The 21,723-nt window shown below is 39.1% G+C and overlaps 1 protein-coding gene across 1 annotated transcript in view; it reads left to right on the plus strand.

Moving 5' to 3' along the window:
• Positions 1–21,723, plus strand: part of otogl (otogelin-like) — a 224,147-nt gene that overhangs the window by 164,665 nt on the left and 37,759 nt on the right. The window contains exons 42-44 of the mRNA XM_039762177.1: positions 8,161–8,268; positions 8,883–8,984; positions 19,436–19,540. Coding sequence (XP_039618111.1) covers positions 8,161–8,268; positions 8,883–8,984; positions 19,436–19,540 — 315 coding nt within the window. The remainder of the gene's footprint in view (positions 1–8,160; positions 8,269–8,882; positions 8,985–19,435; positions 19,541–21,723) is intronic.

Consider the following 21,723-nt stretch of genomic DNA (forward strand, 5'->3'; position numbering starts at 1 on the left):
TCTGGTGCTGAAACTGTTTGCTTTTCACTGTTTTCAGATAATATTCCCCACGAATAGAGCTCAGCTGCTTGATTAACTTATCTCAATAAATTATTTATGCATTGTAACTATTGTTTGATTTGCCTGTTTTCTAAAGCCCAGTCACAGGACTATCTAGAATTTTCAAGCAGTCTTCTTTAAGACCACAATTTCCTGTTCTCCTATTCATGTTTTTGTTTAATATTCTGTAGGTTAGAAAGATCACATGTATATTTTTATTTTCTGTGTTACATCATCACATAAGTATTTTAATCTTCTAATTGACATGCAGGTAAAACAGAAACTCTTTCTTTTTGCTGGAAAACACACTACAGCTCAAAGAGAAGAAAAAATTAAAACCTACAGTTGAAGTGTTATAAACAGAAAAGGAAACCAAACCTTTGCTACCTTACTTCAGGCTCTCACATACATACCACACATTTTCAAATTTTGACTTAAATATATCAGGCTGTTCACCAACATTTTATTACAATATACTGTATATGCGGACAGATAATCCGCTGTGGCAACCCCTAACGGGAGCAGCCAAAAGAAGAAAAAGAAGAAGATGATTGTCTACAGTATGTGCTATAATAGTGTACCATCAAAGGGCTGACATGTAATATTGTAATGTAGTAGGAGTCTGTCAGTTCAGTTCAGGCAAGTGACTTGACAAGTCTGTGCTCCACAGATAAAACTCTGGAAACATTTGTGTAATATTGTGTCTATAGGTGGCATGGGTTGGGTTTTACTTTTAAAATAAACTATACTGGATTTCAAAAGTCTCTTCACCATTAATGTAATTTTTATTTGTTGTTGTTCATGTGCTGGCTGAAATAAGGACAAACCATATACAACCGTTTTTTTTAAGTTTAATAAAACCTTATAACCAAATTGAACAACAAATAGACTGTTTAAACTATATATATATAGTATATCCATCCATTATCCAACCCGCTATATCCTGACTACAGCTAATGTCCCTAATGGCAACACAAATTACACAATTTACAAGTCTCCGACTTAAACTTTAAATCTGAACAATATATTTGATCTGTTTTTGCTGTTCTGTTATTTCACCAAGTAATAATTTCCATTTGTTTGCGCTAATACTATATCATTTTCTTGAGACTTTCAAATTTTAGTCCTTTCGTTATCTCAAACCTGCTCTGCATGTGTATCGCTCCAACATTTTTGAATTCTTTACGACGATCTACTTTGTCATCTACTCTTTGTCTTTTATATATATATACACAAAAGATAAGCCACAAGTGTGGTTTACATGGTTTAGGTTTCTTTTTCCCAAACTTCTCCATTACCTAAAATCCTATTACTTGTTGAGTAACAAATATTGTACCATAATGTATATATAACACACACACACACAAATACTTGTAAATATATATGTTGGATATTATGTATAATTTTTGTCTATTTATTAATTTATTTGTGTTATTGTCAGCTGTTTTCAGGAGACAGGCTCACATGAATTTTATTGCACCATGTCCTCATGACAATAGCTTTAAAAGTACTTCCTAAGAAGTGGAAATCAAATTCTATAATGTCACTTTCTTTGTCTGGTTCTGATCCAGTACTTATCTTGACAATTCCATATTTAATTCTATAGAAACAGGCTAGTAATCAGTTACTCTGTTATTTTAAGCATTATGATTTTAGTCTGAGTTTTTTAGGAATGTCATATATGGTTTTGCATTCATCTATTCTATGGATAAATGTCTCAACATCAGTATAGCTATTGTCAAGAAGTACAGGTCTCAAGTAGTAGTTTTCAGTTGTAATCTGTAATTTATGACAAATAATACAATACACATGTACACACATAAATATATATTGTACATCATGCAATATACACACTCACATTTTATTATTTTACATTTGTTCATATGCCTGACTGTTCAACAACCTTATGACCTGTAGATAGAAACTATCCCTGAATCTAATGGTAAAGGTGCCAATGGCCCTTATTCGCCAGTAGAATCTCCATTGGTATTAGATGCATATCTATTAAGATAAACTAAAGAAACCACAGTTTAGCAAGGCACTTGCTAAGCAGATAATTATTTGTCCATTGATTAACATCAACTGCAGGGCTGGACTCAGCCCTGAAAGGGACCACAGCCCATTACAGAGTACATTCACACAAAGGCTCATGTTCGCTTGACGCCCAGGAGGACCGGAGGAGGGCTTGTGCCTCCTCCAGACCGCGAGGGGGCGTCCGCCCTGGTTATGTTGGGGACCTTGGGTAAAGGGCTTGGAAGCCCAGCCCTGTAGGGACCCGTGGCCACCGCCAGGCGGCGCCCCAGTGCCTGAATATTCCTGGAGCACAGCACTTCCGCCACACCAGGAAGTGCTGGGGGGAAGACGACAGGGGACACCCGGACGGCTTCCGGGTGCGCAGCCGGCACTTCTGCCACACTGGGGTGTGTTTACGGAAGAGTGCCGGGAAGCAGCTGGAGCCCATCCGGGTTCCTATTTAAGGGGCCGCCTCCCTTCAGTCGATAGCGGAAGTCGGGTGGAAGAGAGACGGAGCTGGAGAGAGGACTGGAGGCTGCCAGGAGAGAAAGGCATTGAGACTGCTAGGCCTGGACATTGGGGAAACGGTGCTGGAGGCACTGGGGTTTGTGGTACATGTGACTAATTGTAAATATTGTACAATAAACGGTGTGTGGTGGAGCCAACGATGTCCGTCTGTGTGTGTCCGGGTTCAAGTCCACAGCTTATACTGCCTCACTAAAGAGTCTGTACTGTTTATTTAATTATCTTGTTTGCCTTTCTAAGGCAGTGAGAGTTGTATTATGTCCTAATGCAGCTAGCGGGAATGGACTCTTCTGTGCATCTGTAAAAGTAGTTTTATTAGACATGTAAAGTATTTGATTAATAATAATAATAATAATACATTTTATTTATATAGCGCCTTTCCCATGCTCAAGGCACTTACAGAATATAAGAAAGAACGGCAGGGGATACAGTATATAGCATAGTACAAACCAAATAAATAAATAAAGAAGATTAAGACAGTAAATTCAGAGAAAGCCTAACAGACAACAGAATTGAGAGTCTAGCACACACACACACACACACACAGGTTACATGAGCATCTTGACAGAGAGGTAAACTGAGAGAAAGGGAATGAAGTCAAGTAGAGCTAAAAGCCTTCCTGAACAGATGAGTTTTGAGTTGTTTTTTAAAAGAATTCATGGAGTCAGCTGACCTGATTAATTTCGGTAGGTCATTCCAGAGTCTGGGCTATACAGCTGAAGGCCCTGTCACCCATGGAGTGTAGATTAGTGTGGGGCACAACAAGATTGCCAGAATCAGAGGACCTTAGTGGGCGGGCAGGCAGATAGTGATGGAGAAGGTCACTGATGTAGTTTGAGCGAGGTTATTTAAGGCTTTGTAGGTTATTAGTAGGATTTTATATTCGATTCTGTAAGACACAGGGAGCCAGTGAAGACGGAGCAGGATGGGTGTGATGTGCTCGCTGCTGCTGGTTCGAGTAAGGACTCTTGCAGCTGAGTTTTGAATAAGCTGGAGCTGTGATATAAGATTAGAAGGGGCACCTGCCAGCAGCGAGTTACAATAATCTATGCGGGATGTGATAAAAGCATGGACAAGTTTCTCAGCATTAGAAAAGGAGAGGAAGGAGCGAACACGGATATGTTACGGAGGTGAAAGTAAGAAAGTTTCTTAATGTGATTTATGTGGGGAGTAAGAAAGGGAGGAATCAAAAATGACACCAAGATTCTTTGCAGTAGAGGCAGGTCTGATGAGATCACCACCAAGATGGACTGGGAAGGAGCTCATTTTATTAAGTTGCATTTTAGTCCCAATTTGCAGGAGTTCAGTTTTGTTGCAGTTTAATTTTAAAGAGTTCTGCTCCATCCAGGTTTTAATTTCACTAAGGCAGGTTGTGAGCTGAGAAAGCTCTGATGAAGTTCCACTTTTAACATTGAAGTAGAGTTGAGTATCGTCTGCATAAAATGATAGCCCAGTCCATAGCTACGAATAATATGGCCAAGGGAAGCATATAAATACAGAAGAGAAGAGGGCCAGGACAGAGCCCTGAGGAACTCCTTGTGTGACTGGCGCTGAGCTGGATCTGCTGTTGCCAAGACTAACAAACTCTTGCCTATCAGTCAGATAGGACTTGAACCACTGGAGGGCAGTGCCAGAGATACCCAGCATGTTCTCCATTCTGGACAGTAGAATGTCATGTCTGACAGTGTCAAATGCTGCACTGAGGTCTAACAGAATTAATATGCTGGTTTGTCCAGAGTCTGCTGCCATAAGCAAATCATTGGTTACCCGTAGCAGAGCAGTTTCACAGCTGTGCTGCACCCTGAAACCAGACTGAAAGGGTTCCATCAAATTATTAGAGTTAAGTAATTGGTGAGCTGGGAAGCTACAACACGCTCAAGAGCTTTTGACAGGAAAGGTAAGTGGGAAATAGGCGGAAATTGTTAAGATTGTCAGCATCAAGACCAGACTTTTTAACATTGGGGTTACAGAAGCGATTTTAAAAGTGAGCGCACAGAGCCAGTGTCAAGGGATGAGTTTATTATTGTTGTAACAGTCGGGATTATGGCATGAAGGCAGGATTTAAGTAGTGTGCTGGGGATGGGGTCCAGTACACAAGTAGTCGGCCTCATCTTACAAAGCAGGTTATTAACAAACGCAGATGTGACTGGTGAGAACTTAGAGAAGGAGCTGGATGGAGTGGGAAAACAGGGAGAGATATAAACAGATGATGTATTTATGTTAGTTGAATTATTTAGATCTTTAATTTTGTTACGGAAAAAGTGGAGGAAATCCTCACAGACTTCAGTAGAAGAGGTAGTTGGGCCAGATGCAGGTTGAGTAGTTTATTAACTACAGAAAACAAAACCCTTGGGTTATCGTGGCCACTTTCTATTATTCTGCCATAGTGGGTGTTCTTAGCAGCAGTTAGTGCTTCTCTGTAAGCTCTTTGGTGGTCAGAGAAAGCCTGGATGTGCACAGTGAGGCCAGTCTTACGTGACATTCTCTCAAGGCGTCGGCCAGCTGCTTTCATAGATCGCAATTCTGAGTTATACCAAGGAGCTGAACGTTTAAAGGAAACCTCCTTATGTTTTAAAGGAGCTGTTTTATCTAATGCTGAATGAAGGGCTGAGTTATAGTGGTCAACAAGACTATCTAGTGTTGACGGAATAGGTGCAGACAGTAAAAGATCAGAAATGGATCCAGAAAGGATAGAGGGACAGATATTTTTAAGGTTTCTGTAAGAAATTTGTCGTTTACAGGTAAGAGGAGGTAAAGGCAGTGAGACAGTGAAAATACTGCTTTATGGTCAGAGAGTCCCAAATCAGTGCTGTAAATATTGGCAACAGATAGTCCAGAAGTGCAGATCAGATCCAATATATGACCACCAGAGTGGGTGGGAAAATCAACATGTTGTGTCAAGTCAAAACAGTCCAGTAAGGATAGGAATTCATTTCTCAGTTTAGATGTAGTAATGTCAATATGGATGTTGAAATCACCAAGAAGGATAATTCTCTGAGAGTAAGAGCTTAGGTGGGTTAAAAGTTCAATCAGATCAGATAAGAAGGATGCATTGTATTTTGGGGGACGATAAAGAACAATGAGTGAGACAGGACCTGTTTCCGTTATTAGTTTAAGAGCCAGGCACTCAAAAGACAGTGGACAGTCAATTGGGATTCGTTTGATATTTAAGTCTGCTCTGATAATTACCGCTAGCCCACCTCCTTGTCTAGAGCTGCGAGGTTCTGTATGGAAAGTGAAACCAGGTGGAGTCGCCTCCGTGAGAGACGTCAATTCGTTTGGTTTTGCCAAGTCTCCGTTAAACACAGTATATCAAGTTTGGTGTCAGTGATGAGTTCTGACAGCACCAATGCTTTGCCATTAAGAGATCTTGAGTTAAACAGAGCAATGTTAGTTAATGAGGCATCTTTTTGCACAGAGCTGTGATCAGGGTTTATTTCCACACAATGTAAATTTGGCACACTGACACTTGTATTTCCAGGGCCATGAGAAGGAATGCTTATTCCTGAGCAAATGCTGCCGGTTGTCTTTTCATTCGCACCCGGCGGTGGCGGCGACCTGACCCGCGATGTATATATTTCGGGCGCTGCAAAATACCGGCGTCTTTTAGGATGTTCCAATCAGACCATTTGCTCTGGACAAACTGTTTAATAAGAAGGAGTTTGTCATGAGAGTATTTTAGCATGATACTTGGCAATACTTATCTGAAAAGCAGTGGAGAAGCAGCACAGCATAGCGGAACCATTTGGATTAGATGAGATGAACGGCGATAGCAAAGCAGCAGAAAGCATAGCAGGAGGAGGTAGCAGGATTTGCAGGTTCCAATATACAGCCACAAACAGTAACGCTTGATAATTTCATGCGTGATCGCCCCGGAGCCATAAGCCAGGTTAGTATGAGCATCAGATCAGATCCCAGTCGTACAGTACTGTAAAATGAATCGGGAGCAGATCAGCATAGCGAATATAATCACGGAGACAGATCATCCCGAGGTCATAGATCGCCAGGTACAAAGAAATGTTCGTAGGTCTCGTCCCGCGATCCACAGACTCAGCTGTTCCCAGTCAAAGTAGAGTCCATAAAATCTGTAAATATTAAGCCAAATCCATGCAATTCAGGTCGGCTGTATCCACGAACTATACGTACAGTAAAAGAAATAAAACAAGCGTGAGAAAGTGTAGAATAAAGGCGAATTTTGCGAAAAGTGTTGTTAACAGGAATTTGTGTATTTAAGAAAACAGATAATAATGGAGTACTGCAATTGTTAATTCCTGTAATTTGAGATTTCTGTGTCATTTTCATTTAATTTACTATATCAAACCTTTTATGTGGGTCTTCATTGCAATCTAGAATTGTTTTTACATAATTTAAGATTATTTGTCCATTCTGTGAGCACAGTACTATTAATTTTACTGCAATAGGCTTGTAGTGTAGCATTGGGAGAATTGAATAATTCAGCTTTAGAGAAATCTTCAGTTCATGACACAGCAAACTCCCTCACACACCCACACACCCGTGTGTACGGGTACAATTTACAAGCATACATTTGCCTAACTGCCACATATTTTGGAAGTGTGGAGAAAATCAGTATGGAAAAACCAACACAGAAATATAAAGGTGCTTCAGAATTTACATTATGGTTGACCACTCAAGAATTTGGACATGACATTTGATGCATGTTCTGACATAAGGTGCAAGTTTTGCATGGACATAAGTTTTATGTTTTCCTTAAATGTTATAATGTGTAAGAGATAAATCTTAGGTACATTAATATATTCTTATTGATAAACATATAGGAATAGGATAGGAATTAGCAGCACGGTATGAGCTCTATCAAACTTTAGACACCTGTTGCAGTTCCAGAAAGAACTACTTTCAGTGTAGAGTTTACAGTACAAGTTCTTCAAAGTCTGTTTGGCTTTGTTTCTGCAGACTGCAATAGGTTACAGTTCATTGCAGGGCACACAGTTAGTAACAGGGCAAAGTTGAAAGATTTTTTGTTAATATCTAGAAAAAATATTCACTCTTAACAGGAGAAACAGAGAAAAACTTGCAGTCAGGGAAGGTTAAATAATAAGAATATGCCTGCTTTAACCAAACCACTCTGAATTACAGTCAATCAAAATACTGTCTAATGATCTGTACTTAGATAATATAGCTGCTTAATATCAGTTGGCTCAAATCACTAGATTGGGTTAAGTATAGTTCACAATCCTTTTGCCGTCTTTGTCATTCTGTCTGAACAGTTCTGGTTAAAAGTATTGCTGCTGGACTGAACAGAAAGGTCTTTTTTTTTAAACAGAATTACGTGATACTTGATATATGAATATAATTTCCAACAAATCGGCCACATATTCTTGTAAACACATTTTCAGTGTAATCTGGTGTTTATAAAAGGAGGGGATTTTTTGTGACAAAAATAAACTTTTACTGAGACATTAACAAGGATATCAGTAAATACTGTGAAGATTGCTTCACATAGAAAAGTATCAGATCTCCACTGGCTGACTTTACTGAACGCATGAAAAACTATCAGAGATTAACTTTACCTACTGTAAATGTACTATGAATTTCTTTTCACAGAATGTGATTCCCTTGCCTGCCCCACTTCTGTGCCCTTGGAATGCAGAGAAGACCAATTTTTGGTGGAAGTTCGAGAGGATAAGTCATGTTGTTATTCCTACCTATGTGGTAAGATTCCAGTGGAAGATATTGTTAAATTACATCAGACGGTTTATATGACATGTTTCTGTTTAAAACTTTAATTTAATATTTATAAATTTATTTTACATCAACACTATTAAGAGAGCAAAGCTTCAAGAACGGGAGTTTTATTTTTGGCCTGTTCACATTGTGAACTTTGTACACTGGTCAGGTATTCCTTTTACATTTCATGTCAAAAAGGCATGCATAAGTTAATTGTTAACTCTAAATTGGTTGTACATGTTTGAGTACTAATTTGTGCACAAGGGTGCCCTGTAATATTATGTCATACCATCTAGGACTGTTTCCTGAACTCCACCAGATGTTGCCAGGATAGACGGTGGCTTCTAGTAAAAATCCAATGTAATATAGTATTATAAACTAATAGTGCATGATATTAGCAAAGGCAAGCCTATTTCAAAATTATTTCAATCTGAGCTCTTGCTTCAATTTCTGTGAAGACACGAGGAAGGGATACCATACTTAAAATGATATTTATATTAATTTGTTAAAAATGTTATTTTCTTTTCCACTTTCTTCTATGGAAGTCAAGGTTAATTAAAATATTTACATTTTTTTGCCTGATTTTTACTTTTTTCTAGTTTGTGAGTCTTGTATTGATCCCATTCCTGTATGTAACGAGGGAGAAATTTTGGCTGTGGATCTGAACACAACCCAACAATGTTGTCCTCAGTACCACTGTGGTAAGAACAGAGATCAACACACATATGTTATGCCCTTCTCATAATATCTCTCAAGATATTTCTGTAAAGACCTTGTTAATTTGAGTATCTGCCTTTTTTTCTTCTGAAGTGTGGCCCAATCTTCTTCTTCTATGCCTATACCTACATTATACTCTCCTTAAGAACTTTTGTCCAGCGTAGTTGACGAGTCCACTGTTCCGCATTTTAGAACACAATTTCTTGTTTGTCTTTTTAAAAATTTTGACTACCTGAGGCACTGTTCTCTCCTTCAATGCAACACTAAAGAGGTGTGTTAGCGAAAACATCCCTAAAATATGCAGTGTTCTCAATACTTCTAGTAAGATATGTTCTACCTGTTTGGTCTTGCTACTACAATGCTTTTTAATCACCACAGCAATTTTAGCCACAGTTGCACCCAAACCCATCAATTGTTTCTAACATTACCTCCTTTGAGGAGGGCATATATACTGGGTTCAGGAGTTCCTTAAAGTATTTCTTCTACCAGTAGACAATATAACAAGTTGATGTTATATTTCTCTATCCCTCCTGAGTTGTCAAATGGCCTGTCAAAACCCTTTTGAATCCATCTAAAAGTCATTCTGAAAAACTTTACCAGAACCCACCCAGACAACAGCACTCCTGTAGCTGCTGCTGCTGTTAGTCCTCAGTTGCATCTAGAAACTGTCCTGCTAACTTTACGTGCAAAGCCTCTTTCTTCAACTTGACTGGGTCCTCCAGTGTGTCCTAAGAATTTCACAATGACTTGCATTAGTATAAAGTCTCCTGATCTGGACCTACTGTATTCTGGTATCATTTACATTTATGAGCATTGTGTTCTAACATGGTGTTATGGAGAATCCTTAGCGAGAATAGAAATTCAACAATAATTTGCCACTCAGGTTTATATGAAGCAAGCTGTTCCAACCCGTAACACACAGAGTTCCTTTATTCTCCTACAGTTTATTGTTTAATCCTCCCAAGTAGGACTACAGATTCAGGAAATGTTACTCACTTGAGCACCAAACCCAGTCTCTAAACAGGTTCGATATTCTGAATAGTTGTTTGAAAAACAGTCAAAAATTCACCCACATCACCATACAGCATAGTTCTAATGATTATTGAGGCTCACAATGCCATATTACATCAAGGTCACAATCCTAGGAGGTGAGAAATAATCTATATTTATATATATATATATATATATACTAGGGGGCTTTGCCCACCCCCTCCCCCCTAACCCAGGGCACGCCACACACCAGCCACTTTCGAATTCCTGCCGCTCACGTTGTGAATGGGGTGGCTGAACTCCAGCTGCGGACGGATTACCTGCTTGCTTCTCCTGCCGTGCTGCATGTTCTGCTTCTCGTGCTGCGCGTCGATCATTGCAAAGCTCACTTAACCCCCCATTTGGGCCTTGCTAAGCACCTGCCACTTTGCGTCTCTGCCGCTCACATAGTGAAGGAGGAGTGGGGCTGAACGCAAGCTAAGGAGATGCGGACGGATCAGCTGCTGTCTTTTTGCTGCTGAGCTGCATGTTCTGCTTGTCGCGCTGCACGTCGATCATTTAAGTAAAAGTTAAAAGTGACAGAACTATTGCTGAGTGAGACTGAGAAGTATTGCAGACAACTTTTAAAGCAATAACATTACAAGCTAAAACTCTTCAAGACATCAAAGAACTGATATTGAAACATTAACTCCCTCATGATTGAAATAGAAAGAGATGAGTCTAATCAATATTCAGATAAAACATTAAGGTTTTGCTGATCAATCAGGTGTCTCAATTAGAGTATTTAAATATTGAAATGTAGGGAAATAAGTGGGAGAGTCAGATGTCCAATAAAGACTGAAAGATGCAGGTACAAATACAAGAGTAGAAGATATCAGTCAGTTCAACAAAACATTTCTTTTGTTTTGGGAAAATAGCATGATCATTGCCAAAGCAGCAATGAAAGGCGATAAAACCAGACTGAAATTGGTCTTAGCATATGCTAGCTTTTATGCAATGAGGAATTTTGCAAAATATTATGGACAGTACTGAAATCGAATGAACAGATCAGGGCTGCAACAAACAATTATTTTGATAATCAATTAATCTGGAGATTATTTTGTTGATTAATTGATTAGTTGGACTGTAAAAAATTCATTTGAAATTAAACAGAAAATTCATGAAATGGAACTTTTCACCAAATAAGCATTAGAATGTATTTTTTAAATTAACGACTTGTAGATATTTTAAACAAAATATATGTTTTACACACGGTGAGCCACAATGAAGTACCACACCTCTCAAGGCCATTGCACGAGGTTGAGGCAGCCGAGTGGGTTGGGTTAGGGGGTCCTTTGATAGGTGATCCCTTGTAGTTTTAATTCGACAACATGTTTTGGTCTGGCGTGCACCGTGCTTTCGCTGTTAAAGCATTCTTCACAAAAAATGAATCATCACAACTTCCGAACGCAATTCAGCCTTCGTCCTAAAGGTGACATACCAAATCAGAAAAATAGTCCTTCAGTGGGTGGCTAAATTTAGTCAGACATGTACAACACTGAACAGAAAACCTCCAGGCCATCCTCAGACTATATGAATGCCTATAAACATCCAAGCTGTAAGGGCATCAATTTTGCAGTCTCCTAGATGTTCAGTACATTAACACGCTTATACCTTAGGCATTTCCAACATGTCTTTGAGGAGGATTTTGTATGAAGACCTTAATTTTCATCCATACAAAATTCTGGTAGTGCATGAACTGACTGAGGAAAACTGAGAGAGCCGTGGAGAGTTGTGTGTGAACATTCTGCAAACCGTTCATCGAGATGCCATCGTCATTTGCAACGATGAGGCACATTTCCATTTGAATTGTTGCGTAAATAAGCAAAACCTTCGCTATTGGGGTGAAACTAACCCTTGTGAACTTCATCACAGACACCAGCACAGTGAGTGTGTTGCAGTTTAGTGCGCTATTGCAGAAATTGGCATTGTAGGCCCTTACTTTTTTAAGGAGAGGGGAAGCAATGGTCACTGTCACTTCAGAACATTACATTGAAATGCTAGAGAACTTTTTGCTGTCCCTACTGGGAGAAATGGATGTGGTGGATGCCTGATTTCAATAGGATGGAGCAAGAACTCATACAGCATGGAGATCCATGGAAGTTTTGTGGGAGATGTTTCCGGGGAAGCTGATTTTCCTGCGTGGCGATGTCGGGTGGCCTTCACCTTCGCCTGATCTTGCTCCATGCAATTTCTTGTGTGGCTATCTCAAATCAGGCATATACAAACACTGACCTCAAAATCTTGAAGCCCTCAAGGACACTATCTGACATGAAATCATTGCTATTCCACCTTGAAATGGCTGAATAAGTGAGCATTCTGAAATTGTCTCGAAGAGTGTATCACTAATGATGGCCACCACTTTGAAGACATTATTTTTAAAACACAGTGAAAACAAACAATTTTGTATGCCCTTTCTTGCATCATAATGAAATTTATTTTATCTTTTAGCATTTTTTGCGTGTGAAATGTGGTACTTCTTTTTGGCTCACCCTGTATAACATTTACAATACTGTACATTGAAAATAAACAGTAATAAATATAAATAAAATACTTAGCACTTCTGGCTGTAGTTGTGCAGTAAATACACACACACACACTTTTCTTGAAAACAAGAAACATGAAAACAACAGTTTTCAATAAACTAAACTATCAGTTTAGCTTATGAACACATACACAATATATATATTCAGAATCACACTAAACCCACTTCAAAATTCAACATGTATTTAAAGTAAAGATTTTTTCATTCATTTACTGTGAAAGAAACAAATTACTAGTAAACCATCATTAAATATCTGACCACCACAATATTCAACCACTAAATAATCTGTTGCACCCTTTTTAGTAGTTTAATATTTATTTATTTTTAAAAGTCTGAAGTAATGTTTTAAATTAGTTGTCATTTGTTGAGGAAATGCTCAGACTATTTTCCTTTAACACCAAAGCAAGTGGTTTCATTTGTGTGAAACTTAGTTCTTCCCTTATTTGCTATGTAATATGCGGAGTATATTTTAACTGAAAGATCATATCTTTTCACATCATCGTTCATCATTTTGTGTCTGGAAACAAGTTACCACCACAGATTCATTGGCACATGCCACATGTCATTTAATGTCGGGAGTGTGCTGTTAGATTTTCATGTTTTAAAACTGTGACCCTTACAAAAAATCTGTTTTACTGGGTAAACTAGGCTTGCTGCAGCAACACTTGCACATTATCACGTCTTCCTCTAGATTGTATAAAAGCCATATGAAGTTCGATAGCCAACTAGTCTGGAACTGTTACTTTTCCACCCCACTCCTGCCTTTTTACTTGGAATGAGTGATATGCCTTTCAGTTGTGGATGGTGTGGTGTGGGATTCATCGCTGCACTCTCACTGAGTATTTGAGTTCCATTGCACGTAAGACTGAAAAAAGAAAAAGTTTTCTGCCAAGACAGGGACTTAAGTTTCTTTGTAACCATTTTTGTAAGCATACATGCTAACATTACACGTGAATGCAAGCTTGTAATGCAGCACCATAATTTGGCAGAATGATTGCGTCAAACAACAACAAAAAAAAAAAAACGGCAAGTGAAATTTTGAACATTTACTAGTGGCTAATGACATATATTTTAGTCACTTATCATAAAAGTTTGACCGATATGGTAGTGTTTTATTTGCATTGTAGGGGCTCAAATTAATCAATGACTCAAATTATTCCTCACTTCAAACTAAAAGTCATGTCCTTATGCCTAGCCAATCAAACACTGCATCATATATCTTGTAAGGTTTCTAAACTCTTTTGGGATTCGCCCCAACGGGACGACACGTTGAAGAGCGTCCTGAAGTGCGAATGCCGCATCTGTGGAAGACAACCTATTAGTTGCCGGGGCAACCGCAGGCTCCCAGCACTGCAGCAGGTCGCAGCAAAAGCAAGTCCGAGCTGATCGCACGTTTGCGCCATGAGTGCCTGCCATCGATGGGTGATGCAAGGAACATTATAAATGCAGGGAACAGTATTACTTGGCCATGACCCTGCCTGATTGCTGTGTTTGTGTATAGGATAGTAGTAGATCCCGGTACAATAAATAACCATGCTGTTCCTGTTTTCAACCGGAATAAAGCTGGTTTTGCTAAAGTACTGAGTCTATGTTTTGGGGTGCAAGACAGGGACTCCCACTTCACAATCTGTATCACATAATGCTGCACTAACATTCAGCTCACTGGGATGAAGGCGAGTCTTCCTCCTCCACAGAGCCTGTAACCATACGTGTCCTGTTGAAATATTTTTGCTTCTCGGTTGTGATATTGTATCTTTTCTGCCACTTGCTTACCATTTGCCTTTTTTCAAATAATTTCACAACTGCAGGAAGTAGTGATGGAATTGTGTGGCACAACGTACTCAGCCTAATGACGTAATTAACTAATCGATGAAAGTGATAGTTGCCAATGTTTTAAATAATCGATTACAGTAATCCCTCCTCGGTCGCAGGGGTTGCGTTCCAGAACCCCCTGCGATAGACGAAAATCCGCGAAGTAGAAACCATATGTTTGTGTAGTTATTTTTATATATTTTAAGCCCTTATAAACTCTCCCACACTGTTAACATTATTAGAGCCCTCTACACATGAAATAACACCCTTTAGTCAAAAGTTTAAACTGTCCTCCATGACAAGACAGAGATGACAGTTCTTTCTCACAATTAAAAGAATGCAAATATATCTTCTTCTCTTCAGGAGCAGAGAATTTCAGAGAGAGAGTGCGCTCGCAAAGAAAAGCAAACAATCAAAAAATCAATACTTGTGTTTTTAAGTTTGCCGCGGCATTTTTTAGAGGAGCGTCAGTATCTTCTAAGCAAACAGCCTCTGTGCAAACAGCCCCTCTGCTCACATCTCCTCCGTCAGGCGCAGAGAACGTCAGAGAAAGAGAGCGAGATTAAAGCAACAATCAAAAAATCAATACGTGTGCTTTTGTGTTTTTAAATATGCCGAGCACCGCAATAGAGCGGCATTTTTTTAGAGGAGCGTCAGTATCTTTTAAGCAAACAGCCTCTGTGCAAAAAGCCCCTCCGTCAGGCGCAGAGAACGTCAGAGAGGGTGACAGAGAGGCAGAGACAAGCAAACAATCAAGCTCCGCGCGGGATGCATATCTTATAGCATTGAGGAGTTTTAGTTAATATGTAATACATGCTCTGATTGGGTAGCTTCTAAGCCATCCGTCAATAGTGTCCCTTGTATGAAATCAACTGGGCAATCAAACTGAGGAAGCGTGTAGCATAAATTAAAAAACCCATTGTCTACAGAAATCCGCGAACCACCGAAAAATCTGTGATATATATTTAGATGTGCTTACATTTAAAATCCGCGATAGAGTGAAACCGCGAAAGTCGAAGCGCGATATAGCGAGGGATTACTGTATTATCAATAATGTTATTAGTTGTTGTAGCTCTAGAACAGATGTCAAGAATTTGTTTGCATATAGCAACAACAAAAATTTAGGCCAACAGGAACTTAACCAGTTCCAAGAGACCAATTACAATGTTGTTTAATAGAAGCAATATCAATTTAATAGAACCTGAGAACTGGAATACATGCTGTACTGAGAGTGTATGGAGTGGTGTGGAATTAAAAACAAATACAGGTGGAATCCCATTATACCGAAACTCACAGAACCATAGAAATATTTAGCTATAACTGCAATTTTGTTATAACAAATATGAGGAAAATACATATACAGTGGAACCTCGGTTTGCGAGTAACTTGGTTTACGAGTGTTTTGCAAGATGAGCTAAATTTTTTAATAAATTTTGACTTGATAAAAAAGTGAAGTCTTGCAATATGAGTAGTATGGATACACTTTGTCTGCTGAGCGTCATGTGATCACAACTGAGCTGATGGTTCTTCTCTCTCTCGCGCGTCTCTCTCCTTATCTCTCTCGCTTGTGCACGCGTGTCTCTCTCTCTCTCTCTCTCTCCTTATCTCTCTCACTCACACGCGTGTGTCTCGCTCTCTCTCCTTATCTCTCTCACTCACACGCGTGTCTCTCTCTCTTTCCTTATGTCTCTCGCTCGCGTCTCTCTCTCCTAATCTCTCTCGTTCGCGCGTCTCTCTCTCTCTCTTCTCTTGAGGGCAATCGTCTCCTATTCTCCGTCTGCATGTCGGAGATTATTTTTGGAAATGCTTATACGGCGAGCTGCTACAGCGCTGGGAGACTGCGATTGCTTTGGGACACTCTTCCGCGTGTCGTCCCGTTGGGTGGAATCCCACAAGAGTTTAGAAACTCACTCACACCAGCCATGATTCTTTTTTAAGATAAAGTGCAGGTTAATTTGTTTTATGTATTTTTACTTTATATTTTGTAATAAACATTTTTATAAGAATAGTTTTGGGTTGTGGAACGAATCATCTGAGTCTCCATTATTTCATATGGGGAAATTAACTTTGATATACGAGTGCTTTGAACTGCGAGCACGTTTCCGGAACGAATTATGCTCGCAAGGTTCCACTGTAGTATTTTAACTGGGGCCACTGGTGATTTGCCATGTCTAACGGCAGCGGCAAGGACAGCTTCATAGCTGCTCTGCTGTGTCTGATAAACAGTAAACCAAGGGCAAAGCAATTGGTTGTCCTCTGCAGGATCAGGATTACCTTGTACCATGCTTGTCACACAATATCTAACACTTAACATGTCCTCTGCAGGATCAGGATTACCTTGTACGATGCTTGTCACACAATATCTAACACTTAACACTGGACTTAGATCTGCTCTTCCTCACAATCTCCTGATCTCTCTTATCCAGACCTTGTCTGCCACAATGGTGATTCGAAGCCACTGGTGTTCTAATCTGAAGATGGGAGCTAAAGCAGGACAATCGTCTGTGCTGTGGCTCCTAACAGATACTATTTCGAATGAAGTCTTGAGTCAGTACCTGCCTTCTCTATACAGTAATAAAGTACCTTGAAAACCTGGGCTCATCTTCCTTTCCCTTGTGCAACTCGGTGACACAAGCTTGACAGTGCCTGAATAAATAAAACAGCTTCTTTAAACTGCAAAAAATATTTTATTTCAAGAAGAGATTTTATATAGAAATACAGGTATGATAATACAGAATGAAAATGAGTCATTAGATAAAGATGAAGGCCAAAATGCTTTGGCGATGTTATTTTTCTTTAAGAATCAACTTTTTCCAGGATTTAAAATTTTTCTTTCAGAATAAACTGAAATGCTCGGTGGAACAATGACTCAGAATTCAACTACAGTATGTGCATGATGTCATGCCTACAAGCTCGGAAATTTTGGTACAGACTGTCTCTCTCTTTGAGACAACCTGTTGCAGGGTTCCCAAGACTCCCAAGAAAGTGTAGGAGCACCATTAAGTATTTTTAAACCATCACATTATTGTCTTCGGTGGCCATGTATGGTCAAAAAATGTTTACATTTCGTTAAAACAAGATTCGTTTAACATGCATATGTACTATGAACAAAGATCATGTCATTATATACTAAATTTGTGAATAGCAGATTATGGGCAAACATTAAGGGAAACAAATTTCACAGAGTATAATTGTTTGGAGGGTGACTAGGATTACAACCCAGTACCCCGTACCAAACACCCTCAGTCCAGGCCTCTCACAATGCCTTTCTCTTCAGATGTGCCCCCACTCCTCTCCTCCAAGCTCTGTCGTCTTCCACCCGACTCCAGCCATTGAATGGAGGGAGGCGGCCCCTTTTATTCCCACCCGGATATGCTCCAGGTGCCTGATGGCACTCTTCTGGCAGCACTTCCTGGTGTGGCGGAAGTGTCGATCTCCCGTGCTCCACGACGCTCGGGACACCCCTGGTGGTGGCCACGGGCTCCATTGGGCTTGAGCCTCCTTGCTCCTTTCCCGTGGTCCCCACAACATCCAGGGCTGTTGCCCCGTCGTGGCTCGGGGGACGTATAGACCACCTCCCGGTCCTTCCAGGCATCCCGGCTGGGTCTGACCCCTAGCCTCCTATGACAATAGATAGACAGATAGATAGATAGAACTTTATTTGTCCACAGGGGGAAATTTGGCTTTTCACAGAATCTCTTTAAATAAATAAATACATGCAGTAAATATGTAGATAAGTACATAAATAAATACAGTATATATACACACTTGGGTCTGGACTATAAAGGAAGAAAAATTAAAAAGAAAGAAAACCTATGACTCACAGTCCCTGTGAGGCATTATGCAGATGTATTACTGTTTATCCCCTTAACAGGGATGGCTGGATGGTATTGAAGGCACTTGAGAAATCCAAAAAAAAAAATCCTCACAGTGCTGCCAGCTTTGTCCAAGTGAGAGTAAGCCTTTTGCAGCAGATAGACAACTCTATTTCCAATCCACTCCAATCTTTGTCCAAAAGGCAAACTGCACTAGGTCCACCTGGTCTACCACAAGAGAACTCATAATAGTCCAGAACCAGTCTCTCAAATGTCTTCAGGTTGTGAGACGTAAGTGCCACTGGTCTGTAGCCATTAGTTGAAGAGGTGTCTACCTTCTTTGGAACAGGAACAATGCAGGTTATTTTCCACAGTAGCAGCACTTTCTGATGCCTTATAGACAGACTGAGCAGGTGACAGAGGACATCACAAAGTTGGTCAGCACAGAACTTAAGAACTTGAGGACTGTCTCCGTCTGGTCCTGCAGCTTTTCCAGTGTGTAGGTTCCTCTGTTGTCTTAAGTACATTCCACACTGACGGTCAGAGGTGGACTTATCACTGGCCATTCCAGATGACATGGTATGAGTTGTTGATGATGTTGTGATGGTGTGGGGGACTGGTCAATGGAAGAAGGTGGGAGGGAAAATCTATTAAAAAACAGGTTCAAGGCATTAGCTTTGTCCATATCCCCTTCTAGCCCCTGAGCTTCAGATTGCTCAAGTTCAGTAATTATACTCAATCTATTCCATACATATTTAATTTTATTCTGAGTGTTTGTTTTCTCTTTTAGCTTTGTAAGTTAGTTAGTAAGTAGTTTACATTTATAAGCATCATTAACATTTGAATACAGCAGGTCCAGCATGTTACTTCCTCAAGTCAAACAGGTCACAAAGAGATATCCTCTATTAATGCAAATATTGTACATTGAATGTCTTCATGTTAGTCAGTCAGTCATTGTCCAACCCGCTATATCCTAACACAGGGTCACGGGGGTGTGCTAGAGCCAATCCTAGCCAACACAGGGCGCAAGGAAGGAACAAACCCCGGGCAGGGCGCCAGCCCACCACAGGGCACACACAAGCACACAGTAGGGACAATTTAGGAATGTCTTCATGTCTTTAGCTAAAAGCAATAGTAGATAACGGATATGTAAATGAACAAATTACATTTTTTTCATTAATTTATCAAAACCAATTGGAATATTTATTCGTACCTATTTTCTTTTTTTTTTTAGTCTGTGATGAGACCCTGTGTCATATCCATCAAAATGAATGCTCACCTGGAATGAATTTAATTCGGAAGACTGTACCAGGGCAATGCTGTCCAGAGTGGCACTGTGGTAACCATCCTGTTTCTTAGTGGTTTATTTAGCAATGATAGGTATTTTACAGTGCCCATAAAAAATATCCACAGGAATTGTTCACATTTTATTGTAATACAGCATTGAATCACATTGGATGTAAAGTGTCTTATTTGACACTCATCAGAAGGCTCTTTAACATCAAAGTGAAAACACATATGTGTAAAGAGGTCTAAATTAATTATATATATATATAACACAAAATACGTTGTAGTTATTCACATAATTATTCACACACTGAAGACAAAAGAACACTTCATGTAACTCTGTAAAATGGTGGTTTTATTAAATGGTTCCACTGCCTCCTGCTCACAGAACAGGCTACCCACAAAAACCAGAAGAAGATTAGTGAGAGAGGCTGCCTAGCGATGTAACATAGCTGCAAGCTACAGTAAAGTTATCACCCAAGTGCTCCACCCATTTTATGGGAGAGTGGCAAAAAAATGCCACTGTTAAACTCACAAAAATCTCGACTAGAGTTTGCCAGAAATCATATGGGAATATCTACAGTCAGCTGAAAGAGGGTAAAATCAATGCAGCAAATACAGGGAAATTCTGAAGTAAACCCTGACTGCATCATGGAAGAAGATTTGTTTTCCAGCAAGACAAAGATGACAAGCATAAAGACAAAGCTACATGGGAATGGCTGAAAAAACAAGTTTTGAAATGGCAGTGTAGGAGTCCAAATCTCAATCCAATTTGTGGCTAGACTTGAGAAAAAAGTGATTCATTCATGATCTCCATGCAACCTGACAGGGATGAGCAGTTTTGTAAAGAAGAATGGATGAAAATTATAGAGCAAACCTGATAGAGACCTATGCACACAGGTTCAAGTCTCTCATGGCTGCCAAAGGGGTTTCTACTAATAATGACTTGAATGGGGAGGAATACTTATGTGATCAATTATATTGTGTTTTATATTTATAATTAATCTGGATCACTTTGTAAAGATCAGTTTTCACTTTGGCATTAAAGAGTCTTCCCCTTTTGATCAATGTCAAAAAAGCCAAATTACATCCACTGTGATTCAGTGTTATACAATGTATCTCATAACAAACATTTTCACATTTTTTGGCACTGGATGGTGTAAAGGTAACAGTGTAAACATGTTTGTATTTTTGAATTAGACGTTTAACACTTTGTAAATAATAATTCTCCTCGCATCACTCTAGGTATTTCTGTGCTCATTGTTCCACATACAGTAGAATAGAAATTATGATAATCTATTCAGTCATTATTCCATTAGATTTAAAAAATATTTATTTTATATAATATTGGCATAAATGTTCCTAAAACTTAAAAAAATAAACCTAAAGGTTAGATATTTACATTTATTTGCTTAGGAAATAACATTTTGAGATGTATTAGTGAAAAGGCAAGCAAAATGACACCTTTTATTGGCTAACTAAAAAGACTACAATATGTAAGCTTTTGAGGCAACTCAGGCCCCTTCTTCAGGCAAGATGTGAGTTGCCTCGAAAGCTTGCATATTGTAGTCTTTTTAGCTTAATTTACCAGAACTACTTGAGATGGGTGCAGTAGTTCAAACTCTTCTGTTTTTTTTTAGCTCTGGACCAGATGCATGATATATTTATTACACTAGTAAAAAAATTAAGTAATAAATATGGGGTGTCTGACTGCTGTCTCAACCATATACTGTACAGTATGTCTACAGTATATTTGTTTAAAATATTGCATCTTGTTTTTTTACCTTTACAAATCTATAAACAGCATCTGGGGTCAAAAGTAGTCTTCCTATTTACAGTATACTTACAATGACAATTTTTGTAGCAGTTTTAATGTTAAATAACATTCACTATGTTTTTGACTGGTGATTTATAGATTACTTTGACTATTACATGTTTGTAATTTTGTATGTATCTGATTTTTTGATGGATTGTTTTAACTTTGTTGATGAATTTATTTATATAATATCCATTAATTAAAATTCATACCCACTGGACCCATTTCTGGCAACATCATGTACAAGACAGAAACTAGTACTAGAGTGGGGTTCACTCCACTGTAATACTACATATAATGTTACCATTTTAATTTGAAAATGTTAGTGATTTTTCCTAATAATCCAGTACATAACTGTAAGATGTTCAAAATAGAGAGATGGAGAAATAATTTCAACAAGTTATACCAAAAAAATCTTA

The sequence above is a fragment of the Polypterus senegalus genome, chromosome 8, assembly GCF_016835505.1.
Source record: "Polypterus senegalus isolate Bchr_013 chromosome 8, ASM1683550v1, whole genome shotgun sequence".
Classification (NCBI taxonomy): domain Eukaryota; kingdom Metazoa; phylum Chordata; class Cladistia; order Polypteriformes; family Polypteridae; genus Polypterus; species Polypterus senegalus.